An 18,077-nucleotide genomic window follows, 5' to 3' on the forward strand; every position below is an offset into this window, starting at 1 on the left:
CCTTATTTCCAGTTTGACAGTGAAAAAATCTACTGCATTGAGTTGCATATCTTAAACTTTTATTTAAACTCATAATGCATCAAATATTGTATCATGCATTCCAAATTTTTTGTTGTTGAAATAAATATGATTTCACTTGGTGATTGTAGCTGAGATAGGCTCCAGCGACCCCAAAAGGAATAAACGGTAGAAAATGGATGAATGGATCCATCAAAGTGTACGTAGTAAAACTGACAATAGATTTTACAATGAAAAACAAATAATTTTACTGTTAAAAGTGATAAATGGGTTATACTTGTATAGCGCTTTTCTACCGTCAAGGTACTCAAAGCGCTTTGACAGTATTTCCGCATTCACCCATTCACACACACATTCACACACTGATGGCGGGAGCTGCCATGCAAGGCGCTAACCAGCAGCCATCAGGAGCAAGGGGTGAAGTGTCTTGCCCAAGGACACAACGGACGTGACTAGGATGGTAGAAGGTGGGGATTGAACCCCAGTAACCAGCAACCCTCCACTCTACCAACTTCGCCACGCCGTCCAAGTGATGGCCAAAATGTAAACTTTTTTTTTTGTGGAAATTTCCCAAGATTTAAGAGCTATTTTTATTAGTCATTGAATTCTCTCATACACACTGAATGCGTTTTCTCTCATACACGCTACTGAAATTCTCTCATACACACTACTGAAACTGCTTACATAAACTGAAAAATGATTTTCACAAATGAATCAAACTGTTTCAGTAGTGTATGAGAACATATCAGTAGTGTATGTAAGAGGTAATGACGGGCCGTTAGGGTCATTATTCAGAAGTCTATTTTTATTTTTTAACTATTTTATTTCCAGAGCTTCTAATATTTTAGATCAGGTTGTCCAAACCTTTTCCAATTATTGCCACGTACTGAAAAGTCAAAGCATACAGGGGCACTTTGATAGATATATTTTGTAAATGATAAAAATATATATATATATATATATATATATATTTAAAGACAAAACTGTCAACTTTGTTAAAGGTGACTATATATATTATGATTAGTTTGAATTATTAAAGATTTGCTGTTCTTTTTCTAACATTGTCTGTTTTTTTTCTGACAATATGCTGCGAGCCAGCAAAACTCCCAGTGCTGCACAATAATCAATGTAACACTGTATAAAGCAACAAAATACTGTAGAAGTTGCAGGAAAATGACCGATTATCAAGGAAAAAAATAAAAATGAATTGATTTGATATTGCTGCTTGATCTAAAAGGCTTCACTTATTACTGGTCTCTTTAACAAAGTCCACATGAAAATGCATTTGTTCTCCCCTCAGGTCTGTGCCCTGACTGGGACCAGTGGGATCAGACCAAACCAGTGGACAATGCCCGTGAGGCCATGCAGCAAGCCGATGACTGGCTGGGTATTCCTCAGGTAACGTGAATATTAGTCAGCCTTGCAGAGTTGATGTATTGCATTATTCGTCCGAGAAGTACAAAAGCAATAAAACACACCCTTGCTCAATTTAGGAGGCCCAAGGGTTTGACTGGGACAGCTGCCACCCGTTTATTGGGACTAACGTCAAGTGTTGATTTTTAATTAAAATATTTCATCACATTTTGTCTATAGTGAACTCGTTAATCGCAGGAAATAGATTAGTTTTGTTTTATGCAAATGCTTGTTGATAAATGGCCCAACATAAAATACACACTTTTTTTACTCATGCACACAAACCTTTTGACGCAGGCTCACTTTGAAAACAAACCTACTGTAAATAATAAAATTAAAGTGCAGTGTGCATCACAGCATGCAAAGCAGCCCCTTGTCCTCCAATATTAATGAAAGTATGTCAATCGTAATTGTAAACTTTCCAGGGTGTTCTGCCTGTTTGAGTGCAGCTAGGAAGTAGCATTTCAGACTTCACTCACTCCGGTGATGACTCAACTCACAGTGACAGTAAATGGAAATAATTTGTTTTGTCGAGACTGCATTGAAGCTGAACGTGCCATTCAATATACCTTTTTTTTTTTTTTTCTTAATTTCTGCTCGCTATTTCTTCCTGCTACGGTACGGACGAAAGGTCACAGAAAAAATGTTTCCTTTTTTTTAAAGGAACTGTTCTTTAACTCGTTATTGTTAACTTTGACAGCCCTATTAAGCAGTATGGGACATTTACTAGCTTAACTGTTTTTGAAGAGAAAAACATTGTTTTATAGGTACCTTTTTAGTTTTTGACCTGGCTAAATAAGCTTTAGTCCTTGACAGAGTACACTTTTTGTATAATGGATAAAAGTGGTGTAGTATTGTACCTCGTGTTCTAATGAAAATCCTGTACTTGTAACAAAAGTGACCTTAATCGTAAAAATAGATTTTCCCAACATAAGACGCAAATATTTAATCACGTCTAATGTCCAACATTTTTTATAAGGATTCTTGCTCTCGATTAGGGGTGTCCAAAGTACAACCCAGGGGTCATTTGTGGCCCGCAACTAATTTAACGGCCTGTGGCACATTCTAAAAATACTATTTATAAAAGTGGAATAAAAGAGCAAACAGGTAAAATGTAACATGAAAAAGTAGCAACGTTAACTCTAATAACACAGCTGTTTTTTTATTTATTTTAATAATTAAATTATTGCCCCACTTCAGGTTTCAATTACTTCACACCAAATATTCCACTTTAAAGATTTTTTGGGAGAAAATATTGCATATTTTGTGTTTTTGCCGTAAGTAGTGTTTTGTGACAAGTCATAAAATACAGAAAATTGACCTAGAGATTTACTGTAAACATTGCGTAAAAAAAAAAAAAATAAGACTTTAAAATTCTTATGACTTGAGACCCTTTTTAGATTCCTGGGACTAAACTTGAGGGGTGCCCTAAAGGTTGAAAAAAAATCTATATACCGGTATTGGTTTTGATAATGAAAAATATCAAAATGGCCCCCGCATGCTTAGATTTTTCCGTGTCGCCCTCGGTGAGAAACGTTTGGACACCCCTGATCTAGCTGAACTGATCCGTGCCTTTTTAAAACAAAAAAAGGCATACTGCAGTGTTGCTGGGGCTGCGGGTGACAATTACGTTAACTGGCACAGAGCTTGCAGCTGGCAAAGCGTCGCGTGCTCACATTTGTTTCTGTGGTTGGCTGCGGTTTCCTCCCGCTGCCACGCTTCTGCTAAAAAGAGGCCTTTGTCTCTCATCTCTGTGGACGATGGCATGAAAGACGAAGACCGTGATTGAGTGGGTGATCGTAAGTTGCAGGTGCTTTCCACCTAAATGCAGATTTACTTTCCACCCAAGTTGCTTTTTGGCCTGTCAAGCTGGAGTATTTCAAATGCAAGTTTGCTAACGTCACGGTGAAAACATCTTGTCTCATGTTGCCCCCCCCACCCCCGCCCAGGTCATAACCCCCGAGGAAATCGTTGACCCGAATGTGGATGAGCATTCCGTCATGACGTACCTGTCCCAGTTCCCGAAGGCCAAACTGAAGCCTGGTGCACCACTAAGACCCAAACTCAACCCCAAGAAAGCTCGTGCTTATGGGCCAGGTAAACAAACACACACACACACACACACACACACACACACAGGTTAGGGATACACCGATCAATCGACTACTGATTAAGTATTAGTTGATTCATAAGCCGATCCCTCTTGGCTGATATTAGATTTGTTTTTGATCTCCCGGCTGACAGGCGTCTAGCAGTGTCCATACACAATGTAGAGCCGCTCCCCGAAGTTAATAATCATCACCTTTTGTTGTGGAAAATAAATTTCTGACGTACTATTGTCAGTGGACGAGCATAAACATGTTACAGAGTAAAACATGCCGGAGCAGACAAGAAGGCATGCTAATTGCTAAACTAGCCAACAAGCGAGCTTGAAACAAGAGCATAAATAAGTGCTTAGTAATGTTTAAAAAGTGCATAGCAAACAGATTTGTAACATGAACTGAAAAAGTAGAGTCTAAAGCAGGGCTATTCCACTCAAATGTTCTTGGGGCCACATTTCTATAAAGTTAAGTGCGGGGGCCCACACTTCTTCCTTCATTAGTGGACTTATAGTTTTTGGTCTTTTTCGTCAGTTAAAATTTTCTGAAGAAAATAGCCCTGTTATATAAACATGAAAGTAGACTCTAGCCTTTTTAGCAGGTTAAAATATCAAGGATCTTCCATTGTTTTTACACTGGTCCAAGTCCCTCCACAGACCACATCCATTGACCTCTGGTTGTATATAGAGGGTGACATAATGCATATATGGGTGTCGGTGTATAAAGAGAGGGTGACATAATAATGCATATTTGGGTGTCAGTGTATAAAGGGGGTGACATAATGCATATATGGTGTCAGTGTATAAAGGGGATGACATAATAATGCATATATGGGTGTCAGTGTATGATTGATACGAGAGTGATTAGATTTTAAATAATTGGTTTAATATACTTCCCTGAACACAGGAGGACTTTGAGAGCAAAAAACTAAGGAAATTCTGTATAGTACTGTAGATTTTAGTTTTTACTTTTGTTTAGGGATGGGTACCAATATTTGGTACTGAAGTGTTAATAAAAATGTGTTTTTTGAGAATAAAATGTAATTTTTTTTAATGTAACATTTAAAAATGAGCTGATTCTTAACTGTGCTGTCCAATTATCTTGTTTTCGAATTACATTTGAGTCTCATTTGCAATGCAGTTGCACTTTCAAAACATTACATGGCAGTACTGTACAGGCTAAGGTATGTTGTCTTAACTAGGAAGTAGCTTTTTCCAGGAGGCTGAATGTGTTATGTTGCTCCTTACAAAGTTTTTGTACTGCAAGTATTGTGCTGTTTGTATCATTCGTATTTAGTTTTTTGTTAAGTGTAAAATCGCCAATGCTAATAGTAGCCTGTCTATGGCAAATCCAATGTAAATTAGCATCAAGCTAGCGCATTTTGGAAGTAGTGAAACCTTATTTTATGTTGGTGGTTTCTACCAGACATACTTGTTTTGTCTGTGTTGAAAATTGCAACATGACTTCGAGGGAGTTTGGCTGAGTCTGCTCTGTGCTGCTTGAGTAATTGTTTACATGTTTAGTCAGTAACCGGATATAAAACCAAATGACAGTTTATTTTACGCAAATCGATACCAGTAGTGCTGACTGATTTCGATCGGTGCTTACAAAAGTACCAAATTCCGTAACCATCCCTACTTTTGTTCATGTACTATTTACTTTTTCTGGGATCAAACAATTGTACGTAATAAAATAGAATAGGGAACTGGTTGTGTGAAGTTCCAAGCATCCACACATAAAAATCATCCATTATTCTGCCGAAAGATTTTGCGTGCCCCAGTCAGTTTTCATCCGATGAGAACCGTTCCAGTATCAAAATGTTCGGCTTGACCGGGAATCGTCAGCTCCCCAAAAACAATATCCCGGATTACCGGGACATTTTTCCCATTGAAAATGAATGGGCCGATTTTTCAAACATGCACAACTACGACATTTCACACCCCATTCAAACCGTTCCACCATCCACACACACACACACACACACACACACACACACACACACGTTCAAAAGAATTCCAGGAATTCCCGGTTATCCAAAGCCCTATTTTTACCTCTTCCTGGAAAGTTTTCAGAGTCCACATTTTTCAACCATTTTTGACCATTCCACCTTCAAAAACATTCCTCCATTCTGAATTACCCATTCTCAATTAAAAATGTTCAAAAATAAAAATATTCAACCAATTCCAACACCAACCCGTTCATATCGTCTCGGACATTGTGCCAGTATCAATATTTTCAGGAATTCCCAAATTTCCAGGAAATTCCCATTCAAATGGACATATTCATAGTTCTACAATGCCCTAAAATCTCAATGTTGTGCCATTTTTATACTCTATTCTGACCTTTTCTACTGGAATTGCAAATTCTAGTTTAAATATTGTGGTATTACGCTACAGCCCTGTTTTTTTCTGAATAAAATGTATAGTTAATAGCATGTTATTTATTTACCGGTGTGTATATATATATTATATATATTTATTTATTTATTTATATTTATTGGCTGATGTCACTCATCGGCAGCATAAAACCCTGATCAGAACGCCACAAATCCAGGTGAAACTTGCTTCTGAAGACCATCTCTTCTATCAACAGGAATCGAGCCGATCGGCAATGTTGTGACGAAGAAAGCGGTATTCACCGTGGAGACGATCAGTGCAGGAATGGGAGAAGTGCTCGTTTACGTTGAGGACCCTGCAGGACACCGAGAGGAGGTGAGACAATTGTACTTCAAATCACAGCGAATCACTTGCTTGCCAGTTACTTTTTAAAAATTCCATATCATCTTCACCTTCCAGGCCAAAGTGACCGCCAACAACGATAAGAATCGCACCTACTCTGTTTACTATGTCCCTAAAGTCACAGGCATGCACAAGGTAAGTTCTACATTTAGTTAGAGGAACTGCACTTTTAAAATGTTTGTCTATCCTTCACAATTCTGATGTAAAACAACTCATGTTTTTGTTTCATGCATTGTAACTCGTAAATAAACTCTCGCAATAGTCAGCTCACAATAGAGATGAGCTCTATTCCGCCTAAAAAGCGCTATAAAAACATCCAAAAGCCTCCATCATTTTATATACACACTAAGTATATAAGTAATGTAACAGGCACATTCATAATAACATTTTGGTCATTTTATGCATATGGCGGCATATTAATTTTAGACACATCCCAACGTTCATTTTAACACTACTAATCATGCAGACTTCATGAGAGACAACAGACTACTTTGGGACAAATGATGATCCAGAAACTTATAATTTTGAGCCTGGATATAAGGATGATCTACACGTTTTAGAAGACGTGTGCTAAACAGATCCAGCTTTAGTCAAAGATTAGGCATTATTGCTAAGTGATAAACATGAAATACAAACTATGAACATAATAAAACAATCACTTACTTACTGTACAATGTCTGCTCTTACTGGGGTAAAGACTGATGGGATGTTAATATCCTCCTGCTCACCTGAATTTATCATAATCCACACGCAGGGTTAAAAAAAAAAAAGTGTTGCAAACGAGCATCTTTTCGTGTCTTTCTCGCCATCTCCGGGTCTAAGTTGGATGTCAAAGATGACCAACTTGTGGATTTATGTCCACAACCTTCTATCTAGGTGAGAGGCATGATGTATCATCTAGAATTAACTTTCAGCAACTCCGAGGCGATGCAGCAGCTCAACATGTCAATATAGCAGCATAAGCTAGTTAGCTCTTTTATCACAACGCCACTAACAATAGTTTATTAGCGCTAGGGCTGCACAATAAATCAAATTGACATCTAGGTTTTAATTAATGCAGCAAATAACCGCATGAGGCTGAGTTTTTTTGTTCCCTCTACAGTTGATGGTCATTTGAATGACAGCCATGTTCGTCAATCAGAATTGAGCCTCGTATTTGTTCGTCTCTCGCTTCAAACGTTTCGAAAGACGTCTTACTTTGTGCATCGCTCTCGTCATTTGAGCGCCTTCAACAGTGGAATTAACTTAACGGAGTGACCCCTCCTTTCAGTCATCCACAATCTGTCTCGGCGGAGAAAAACTTAAGATGACAAAGCTAAATGTCCCATGGTGGGAATATTCCAGCTTCAAATCGAATGGGCAATATGAGCCCATCAACACAGACCGTTATGATCAGTTGATGGCAATAAACAAAAGGACAGCCTCATTTTTCCAACGGGGTAAAGAAATATGCACTGAAAGATGTTACATTTTTTATTTAGGTAAAATTTTTGCTTACAGAAATGAGTCCATTTGATTTTTTGTTTAATTTATTTAGGATAACAAGTTATTTACCTTCCAATTACTGCACAATGGTAAATAATTCTACGGTAATGTCAATATGTATATCCTATTTAAATGGTTACTTGCATTATTATTAAATATTATGATTACATTATAAACACTGTTTAGTTTCTATTCATTATTTCTTCAGTTTAAGAGCATGATGTCTACAAAAGCTGTCAGTCTATCTGCATCAAGCTAAGTATTTTTTAAGTAAATTATTGCATATTATTTTGTGTGGCACCTTGAGACAATATGTTGGCGGTCTTCCTTCTCTCGTTATTTTCTCAGTTTTATGCATTTTTATGTTTAAAATATGCAAATCGCAATTTGAGGGAAAAATCGCAATTACGTTTTTTTCTCAAAATCATGCAGCCCTAGTTGGCGCTTAGCATAATGCTAATACTTGGCTTGTATTCAGGTCCCGACATGTAAATGCACTGTTGGCGGTGGAAAAGAGTACTCTATTAGCTGCATTGTTAGCCACATATTTTACAACATAGAATGCATAAAAGAAACAGATGGTAGGCAAAATGAGGCAGAATTCAAATAAAGGAAAAGTGCAATTTCACCTTTACTCAGGAAACTCCATGTATTTTCTATAGCACTTATGTTTGTATTTTCTTGCGTTCACATTTTGCAGGTGACGGTGTTGTTCGCTGGACAGCATATCTCCAAGAGCCCCTTCGAGGTGGAGATCGGCATGGCTCAGGGAGACTCCAGCAAGGCCACCGCCCAGGGACCCGGTTTGGAGCCCTCTGGAAACATTGCCAACAAGTCCACATACTTTGACACCTACACGGCAGGTAGTAGACTACGTGGATCGAGCTTAAGGTGCGGTATCAAGTTTGGGACCTGACCGTGTCCTACATCCACCAGGTGCTGGTGTTGGTGAAGTGGAGGTTGTGATTATGGACCCTGCAGGGAAGAAGAACACTGTAACTTGTAATATCGAGGACAAGGGCAACAGTAGCTACCGCTGCACCTACAAACCAACCCAGGAGGGCCAGCACACCATCTACGTCACCTTCGCCGGCGGTCAGATCAGCAAAAGTCCCTTCACTGTTAACATCGGGGAAGGTAAGAGTCCAAAAGTAAAGCCTAGGAAGCTATTAAATGTCACAATACAGTGGAACCTTGATTTACAAACCCCTCTATTTGCAAATGTTTTGATTTACAAACTTTTATATGGAGCCAAATGTCCCTCTATACCAGGAACCCTGCTACACAAAACTATAAATGTGCTGACTTTCTTTACAGCATAAGTCACTCACTCTTTCCCCATTCATTACAAAGATGTAAATCGATGCGAACGCCTACGTGCCGCCAGAAAACTAAAATAAGAAAAAGGTTTACCTGCAACTACTGCTATCATGGCCGAAGCTTCAAAACAAGCAAAGAAATTAGTTTTGTCTGAGGAGACAAAAAAAGGGAGGCTACGCGGATAAAAGGACAGTCAAGGATCAGCATTGGCTCGGCTTTCACTCGCTGGCGTGAGCCCAAAGATGAGGGATTTCACTTAAACTAGTAAGGGACTTTCGATGCTCAAATCAAAATCCATCCATCCATCTTCTTCCGCTTATCCGAGGTCGGGTCGCGGGGGCAGCAGCCTAAGCAGGGAAGCCCAGACTTCCCTCTCCCCAGCCACTTCGTCCAGCTCTTCCTGTGGGACCCCGAGGCGTTCCCAGGCCAGCCGGGAGACATAGTCTTCCCAACGTGTCCTGGGTCTTCCCCGCGGCCTCCTACCGGTCGGACGTGCCCTAAACACCTCCCTAGGGAGGCGTTCGGGTGGCATCCTGACCAGATGCCCGAACCACCTCATCTGGCTCCTCTCGATGTGGAGGAGCAGCGGCTTTACTTTGAGCTCCTCCCGGATGGCAGAGCTTCAATCAAAATGATAATGCTAATGTTAGCTATCGGAAATTTGTGTGGTAGCAATAAATAGCTACCAGCTTGATAGTTCCACACTACTTCGTTTGAAAAAAACTTTTTCAGACCTGCGTCCTCTCTGATACATTTTTGGTAGTAGCATCATGTTTGTAGAACAATCAAAGAATTTCTTTTGATAGTGTATTCAACATAAGCATAGCCATTAGAGACAGAATATTTGTGACAATATTACAGCAGACATGTCTGTGTGACGCTATGTGCTAGTCCTCATGGGAAATGCGGTCTTCTGGCAAAACGCTACCGCTTTGGTCCATTGGTGCTGCCAAAATCAACCAAAACTGAGTTATTAAGTGGGCTTAAAAAAAAAGACTATTTGCCAGGAGTAGATTAATGGCGCATAGAAATATGGAACAATCGATAAAAGCAGGCTTTGTACTACAGCAAGTTTTAATTGTGATGAGACCGTACTTTTCCAGAAAATGATGCCAGAGCAGACTTCATTCACAGGGAGGAAATCCCTCCTTCCCTCCTCCTTCCTTCTGTCTACTGCATTCTCCCCAGCTCCTTGCCGATGTTAATGTGGTTGGTTTGTACTATTTAAATGTATATTATTGGAGCAATACGGTTGTTAAAATCAAGGATTTCTGTGATTTTTGATAGTTTGTGAGGACACCAATGAGACTTGTTGTCAGAGCAGCGCATACAGCACAGTTCAGCTTAATAAAGTGAAAGTTGATCCACATCACTTCTGTGTGATTTGCAGTACTGTAAAACACTTTATATTGTCTGTGTTCAAACCTTCACTAAAACATGGACTTTGTCCAGGCTGGAACCAATTATTCTTATTTACATTGCTTCTTATGGAGAACTCTGCTTCACTATACAAACTTTCACATTTATGAACCCTATTCAAGAACCAATTGAGTCAAATCGAGGTTCCATTGTAGTCCCAGTTTTGGTTTGTCACAATGCAAAAGTTATCCACCGTAAAGTCTTGAATGTTTATTCACACTGGAGTTGTCTTCTTTTTTTGTTTAATGCTTTGCCGTTTCCGCCTGTGTCTGTGTGGGACCTTCTGCTCTCTGTTAGAGGCCTGGTGGCATCTGTCCTCTCTCTGGAGCCGCTCCTTCCTTCTGCTGTCATTTCCTGTTTCCCGGGATCTCTCTTGGGTACTCAAATGTTTCAGTTTGTGTGTCTGTGTGATCTAGTATGGCTATCTCTGCAAGAAAGGGACATTTAAGGTGTCTTAGGGAGGACTCTCTGACAGAGCAAATGGTGTCAAAGACAATTCAATTGTTGTGGCGTAGGCTCTGTTGGAGTGTCCTCACTGAGATAGCAATGCTTTATGTTGCATGCATTAAAGCTTAAATTGCATGTTTTGTCAAGCTATCTGCCTATAAGGCAAGCTCCAAACTCCCCATGGCTCTTTCAACCTTACACAACTCTTCTTGCTCCAAGCAACAGACGTTAGTCGTTAGTTTAGCAGGACTCCATTTTTTTGTAGTTCCAGCTTAGTTTGTCAGCAGTTGACCTGTTACAGTAGGCATGACTGTATTTTTGCCTCATTCCTGTGAGAATCCTGCATGTGACCGAAGCATTAAGGAGTGGGGCTATCCAGGACTATTTTCAGTGTGCTCAAACAACCACAAGGTAGCTTCTGAGAGCAGATAATACTGGATCATTTATCATGTCTGTCGTGCTTTAAGTGGGGGATGAGGCAAAAACTAATCTAGACCCTCTGTACGTCCCCCACCCCGAGCAGCAAAAACTGCAAAGGCCCTTTTATTATTCTCCTATCGTATTTTTGAGGCCCTTAACAAGCACGAACTCACCAAGTTTTATAAGCTTGTCAGATCAGGCGAAAGTTAAGTATTTTGGGGTCCCAAACACGAAATTTCAAAATTCAAGCACCCTTGAAAGTTAACAAAAAAATTAGCCCCTACCACCAGTGTCACATATCGTTAGGATAACTCGAAGGAGCATTCTATCATGACAGGACGCACGTAAAAGTCAAGAACCCATAAAACGAACAGGAAGTCGGCCATTTTGGATTCCGTCAGCCATTTTTAGGCCAAAAACAGAGGTTGTATCTTACTTTACTTTATTGATCAGCTCTCCTTCCAAACTCATGAGGCTTCAAGGTCGGGAACTGATCATGTCTAGATAGTGGCACAAATGTCTCCCCTTGTGGTCTAACAGTCACAACTTCCTTCCACATGCTCCAATGCTTAAACCCCGATGTTAAACAGGAATGTGAGGGCCCGTTTGTCTTTAAACCTTTTCAGTCATCTTTACTGAGATAAACGCTTATTTTGATAACTAAAGCAATCTTCATACAGCATAAGGATGTAACACACACCAGTATTCATGATAAACCACGGTAGAATTCAGACGGTATTAGAGTTTCGAATTTCAATGATTGGAAAACAATGATTGATTTCCGCAGAAGTAGCAATGCTAATTGCTAGCTGTCTTAAAGCGGCTCTTTGCAACCTTTTAAGCGACTGCCTAGAGGGCTACAACATTCCATTTCGTGTGGCAGGCTTTATACTCTGCCCTCTTTTGGCTTTTAGCACGTAAAGACGTTACTACAGTCGGTCTGGATTAGTTTTTGCCACATCCACCACTTAAAGCGTGAGTGAAGTATGGCGTTTCCTTGATGTGAAAATCTGATAATTCGGCATCATCTTTCTATTTCTGACTCATCTGCTCACAGATGCTACCTTGTGGTTGTTTGATCTTACTGCACTTAATCTGGCTAAATTAACGCCCGCTCCTTAATGCTTCATCACATGCAGGATTCTCACAGGAGTGAGGCAAAAATTAATCCAGACCTAATGTACGTCCATCACACACACTTACACACATTAGCTTTGTGTGTGGTCTGCTAATGATAGATTAAGTAAAGTTTAGCTCCTAACGTTAGCTATTATTCAAGGTATATTCTATCATAACAAATTAATATTTTGTCTTGGGCTGCTTTTGTTTATGCACACACTTTTCATGTCTGCATGTGTGCGACACAGCGGTGAGTGACGAGCATGAATCCCACAAATGCATCGGATTAATTTTTATTCAATACATTTAGTAATTGTAAAAAATATTGACTCCTTTTTAAAAATATGATTTCTGTTAAATCACTCGTACCTTTAGCCAGCCAGTGGTGCCCCTTTTTAATGAGAAAACGCATTTAAATTTTATTGTAAAACCGTGATTGAATGCTGTGCCTTGAAAAACTCTCCTGGAGAAGCAGCTCGTGCACTCATCGCTTGTTGGCTTGAATGCTAACAAGAATACACAAGAATACAAGACATTAACGTCTTTCCTCGTTACAAAATTGTATAAATACATTGCTGTCCCGTTTTACTTTTTTTTTTTTTTTTTTTTTTACCATTTAAAAACAACTCTAAAACCTTTACAAATGAAAACAGAAGAAGATAAACCTATTCAAACATTCCAAATGGCAACAAAATGGCATACTTTTCCTTCCACCAAGGAAATTAAATTAATTTACTTGTTTAAATAATAAAACCTGGTTAAACCCCTTCAACAATACTGTGATGATGATAGTTTTTGGACATTTCAGATCATGTTTTTAATAGCTACTCACTACACATACAATTAGTTGTTTTTTTGTAATGTAGCATTGTGGTTAGCCTATTTATAATCCCACTACAAGTCTATATCTCTTCTTATCATATACAGTAGTTTATCTTTTCCTGTAACGTTTCCTCTAATGCCTGGAGAGACTTCCTGCTGTGAGTCAGCTGCCACTATTTTCTACATCACTGGGACATATGAAAGATGCTCCCTCGGTTTCCTGTGTGGCGGTAAAGGCCCACATCGTTGTTGAAGTACTTCAACCACTCACTCGAGATGACCAAGTAGAGCAGCTTTCCAGTCACAGTGGAACTTTACAAAAATGTTTATTTTTGCATTGACATACAAGCCATTTCTTTTTTCCCCACCGAGTTGTAGTCGCTGGAACTAGTACTTTAAGTCGATTCAGTTTTAGATGTTCCGTTGTTTTTCAGATCAACAATACACTTAAAAGATGTCTGACCTCAGACAGCTAAGATATCTTGCAGTATGATTTTTAATGTACATTTAAACCCTGTGCTGCTGGAGTGATCGCAAAGTTCCGTCGTGACGTTACGTACAACCCAAGTACCATTACATGGCACTGTTGGATTTTACGTGAATCTGTGCTCGGTAGAACACTGGCGGGATTCGGTCAGTGCCAAAAAAAGTACCAGATTCGGTACCCATCCTTAATGACCATTATGAACATTAGGGTCTAAAAAATAAAAATAAAATCTTGATTCTTAATTATAACGATTCTTAATCGATGTAAAAAAAAAAAAATCTAAAATACTTCTTTTTTTTTAAGCTACTCCGACAAATCATATTGTTGATGGAGATTATATCTGCTGTACAGTTTTACTTTAGAAAAGAGAAGTGTTGGATACTTCTCTTTTTGCCTTATTTGACTTTATTAAATGTTTGGGTAGAATTTCATTCAACACAACCAGTTTTCTTTTAAGAAATGTAATCTATTTTATGGAGGAATGTATTTAATCATAGAACAGGGACCCAATATCATTAAAACAAAGTATTGATTTTGAATCGAGAATAGTTTTGAATCAAGAATCGATTCTGAATCAAATTGTGTGGTCCCCAAAGATTCACAGCCCTAGTGGACAGGCTCCCCAAAATTAATAATCATTGTCTCTTATGCGGGAAATACTAGTGGTGTCAATTTTTTTTTTTCCCGAATGAATCGCCATTTGTTACGATTCTTAATGGATTAAAAAAAATCTAAAACTTTTTTCTTTTTTTTTAAAATCTGTCCTGTCCATTGTTGATGTAGATTATATCTGCTGTACAGATTTACTTTAGAAAAGAGAAGTGTTGGATACTTCTCTGGTTGCCTTATTTGTATTTGACTTTATTAAAGGTTTGGGTAGAGTTGTATTAAAACCAGTTTTCTTAATATATCAACTTTTCAGAGCCATTTATTTATTTTATGGAGGAATGTAGTTAATCATAGAACTGGCACCCAATGTTATTCAAGTAATGATTTTTAATCGAGAATCGATTCTGAATCGAATCTTTACCCCCAAGAATTGAATCGTGTGGTGCCCTAATGGACATATATGCGCTGACATCACAATGACAAACTGTCACAGTTGTTGACAAAATAATTTTATAAAGATCTCCACAATGCCTCCATGGTTTAAATCCATATTTTCTGCACTTAAAGGGAGCTCAAATACAAAAACAATTGGGCAAGAAAAGGTTTTTTTTTCATATTGTGACCCCTTCAAAGGAGCTTGGTAAGTACACTTTCTCACCAACAAATCAGTAATATACTGAGATTATGTCAGATCAGGATTTTCAGGATCCTGGCTAGCTAAGGTCAAAAGTCAAATCAGCATGTTTGTTCTCAGTCTTCCCAGAAGTCATAACAAATATTTTGTCAGTCGAACGTCTGCTGCATTTGTTTACTGTCTCCTCCCACCCTCCCTAAATGACAACCAGGAGTGATCTCCATGCTAGACCCTCTCACCTGGTGTGTTGTCATTGCAGCTTGCAACCCCAGCCTGTGCAAAGCCAAGGGCCGTGGTCTGCAGCCCAAGGGCTTGAGAGTAAAGGAGACTGCAGACTTCAAAGTCTACACCAAAGGAGCTGGCACTGGAGAGCTCAAAGTCACCATCAAGGGGCCGAGTAAGCATCCAATCTTTTTTGTACCTTGACACCTTTCTTTTTGTTTATGTGCAGAAGTGGATGGTAAATAGTCTATTGTTTAGTGCTTGCCAAGACGTATACAATTGGCTCGTTAGGAGTATGACTCTGATTCACCAATCCAGTGACTTTTGGCTACATTCCACCAATCAAACGGAGCCGGTCAGTCACATGACCGCACTTGAACTATATACTGTAAAAAAATGACATGTCATAACTCTTTGTTTACTTACAAAATATGGAAAATATTTTTATTCCACTTCCAACTAGAGAGAATATGTAAGTTGTAGACCAGGGGTGTCCAAATTATGGCCTGTGGGCTGCCAATTAAATTTGGCGCACAGGACAACAAACAATTTTGGCTGAGTGAGGTGTATTCATATCTTATACAAATGCTCATTGCTGCAATTTTTACAAAACTGGTGGCTAATGAAAGTAACTCAATAACTACTTGTGTGTAGTGCACAACATTTAGTTGTATGACCCAATCCAAACAACCTTCACTAGTCATGGTGCAGGAAAAAAAAAAAAAATTAAACCAGCGCAAAAATTCAACAAACATGTTCACACATGACACAACCTGCTCATTGAGCTTTGTGTACATTATAAACAATATCTAATCATCATTAAAAAATCAAAACTAAACCTATTTAAATCCATTACAATGCATGATGGGAAAATGCAAAACACTCTCCACACTTATCCACGTTGGGTGCAATTTAGCGAGTTGATATTTCTGATTGATTACAAAACTAAGGAAGTCGTTACGTTACGGAAGTAAACAAGGTAGAAGTTGAACTTTCACATACTGTGTGTCTCACTATAGTACTATTTATATAAAATACAAATAGAAATGCTACTAAATAAATCAGAAGTTACTCACCAGGTATTTCTATTTTACTCAATATTTCTCTTAGTCATATTAAAGCAGTCCTTCCCAAATAGTAAGGCGGGCCACCCTGTGTTATCCCACGGAACATGCTTTATCAGTATCACGCTTAAAACCCCGCTTTGAAAAGCCGTGCACTGCAAAACATGCTCATTGTAGCCATTAACCAGGATTTTGTCATTTTGATTTAATAAAAGTAACCTACAAAAATAAAATTTCGAGCAGGTGTTTGGCTGGCTTAATATTGCTGATCAATTTGAGTTTGAGTGTATTTTTCAAATCTGTCACAAAATGTTTGACATGTTTTCTTCTTACATTTCCTGGCCAGTCTATCCACCTCTGCTTATGTTGGTGGCTTTTAAAATTTCCAATTTAAGGTTTTGGAGCAAAGGGGTACTCATGCGTGTCTTTGTTTACAGAGGGTCTTGAGGAGCCGTGCAAGAGGAAAGATTTGGGAGATGGCGTGTATGGATTTGAGTATTACCCCACCACTCCTGGAACATATTCTATCACCATCACCTGGGGAGGACAGCACATCCCCCGCAGGTACACCTTAACAACTCAACTTAGTCCGCCATGTAAATCAGTGAACAGATTTTTTTCTAACTGTGTTTTATGGACAATAGACTGCTTTCAAACATTTTTAGACAGAGCGAGATGGATATATAAAAAAAAAAAAAAAAAAAGTTTTTCAATTTGTTCGCTCAGTCTATCCATATCTTCTTTTTTTCGATCTATACATGTACAGTATGTATGTATGTATGTTAGGGTTGTACCATATACCGGTACTAGTAAAGTACCGCGATACTAATGAATCAAATTCGATACTATACAGCCTCTAATTAAAACAGTTTCCGCGCCCCCCCCCCCCCCCCCCCTCCCTTTTTTAAATTTTTTTTTATATGGGCTTGTTGGCGCGCTGTCGTGACATCGCTGGTTTTATGAGCAGAGAAGCATGTGTTCGGCAACGCACAATCACGCAGTACTTACAGGCAGACCCATTGTGTAGACCGAAAAGGGAGAATGGATGCATTTTGGCTTAATAACTAAAGATAAAAGTAGAGCTAGAACACTGAAATGCCCTCAGGAAGAGGTACTTTAAAACATGGCTAGCTAGCTAGCGGATAACGTCCATCCGCAGTCTGCAGTGTTTTAGCTACTTCTAAATCACTAATCTTTGTCTTCATGGCGACAAAGTTAGTTTCTTACAAGTATCATCCCTGCAGGACGAGGAATTGCTAAACATGCTTCACTACCCACGGTAGGAAGATCCAATAGCTCACCGGCGTCACAATGTAAACAAACACCATGGGTGAATCTACACCTGACATACACTATAATGTATCGAGTCGATACTATGATTAAATCAATATTTTTTAGCATCACAAAAACATTTTTTACATTTGTTATTTACATTATGTTTATAAACTCAGAAAATATGTCCCATTTGAATATGACCAATGTTTGATCCGGTAACTACTTGGTATCGGATCGATACACAAATTTGTGGTATCATCCAAAATTAATGAAAAGCATCCAAACAGAGGACTATGTGTTTATTACATTTTTACAGAAGTGTAGATAGAACATGTTGAAATGGAAAATAACCAGATACTAACAGTAAATGAACGAGTAGATTAATAATCAATTTTTACAGCTTGTCCCTCATAATGTTTGACAAAATTATATAATGATACATGACAGTTACTGCATACGTCAGCAGACTAATTGGGAGCCTTTGTT

General features: G+C 38.8%; 1 protein-coding gene across 4 annotated transcripts in view; it reads left to right on the top strand.

Annotated features, from left to right (window-relative positions):
- flna (filamin A, alpha (actin binding protein 280)) overlaps nucleotides 1-18,077 on the top strand; it is a 99,894-nt gene that overhangs the window by 29,669 nt on the left and 52,148 nt on the right. For all 4 annotated transcript variants that reach the window (XM_061988110.2, XM_061988128.2, XM_061988119.2 and 1 more), the window contains exons 4-11: nucleotides 1,319-1,416; nucleotides 3,381-3,528; nucleotides 6,123-6,241; nucleotides 6,326-6,403; nucleotides 8,454-8,616; nucleotides 8,690-8,890; nucleotides 15,290-15,427; nucleotides 16,754-16,880. In XM_061988110.2, the coding sequence (XP_061844094.1) occupies nucleotides 1,319-1,416; nucleotides 3,381-3,528; nucleotides 6,123-6,241; nucleotides 6,326-6,403; nucleotides 8,454-8,616; nucleotides 8,690-8,890; nucleotides 15,290-15,427; nucleotides 16,754-16,880 (1,072 nt within the window). The remainder of the gene's footprint in view (nucleotides 1-1,318; nucleotides 1,417-3,380; nucleotides 3,529-6,122; nucleotides 6,242-6,325; nucleotides 6,404-8,453; nucleotides 8,617-8,689; nucleotides 8,891-15,289; nucleotides 15,428-16,753; nucleotides 16,881-18,077) is intronic.

The sequence above is a fragment of the Nerophis lumbriciformis genome, linkage group LG01 (genome assembly GCF_033978685.3).
Source record: "Nerophis lumbriciformis linkage group LG01, RoL_Nlum_v2.1, whole genome shotgun sequence".
NCBI lineage: Eukaryota > Metazoa > Chordata > Actinopteri > Syngnathiformes > Syngnathidae > Nerophis > Nerophis lumbriciformis.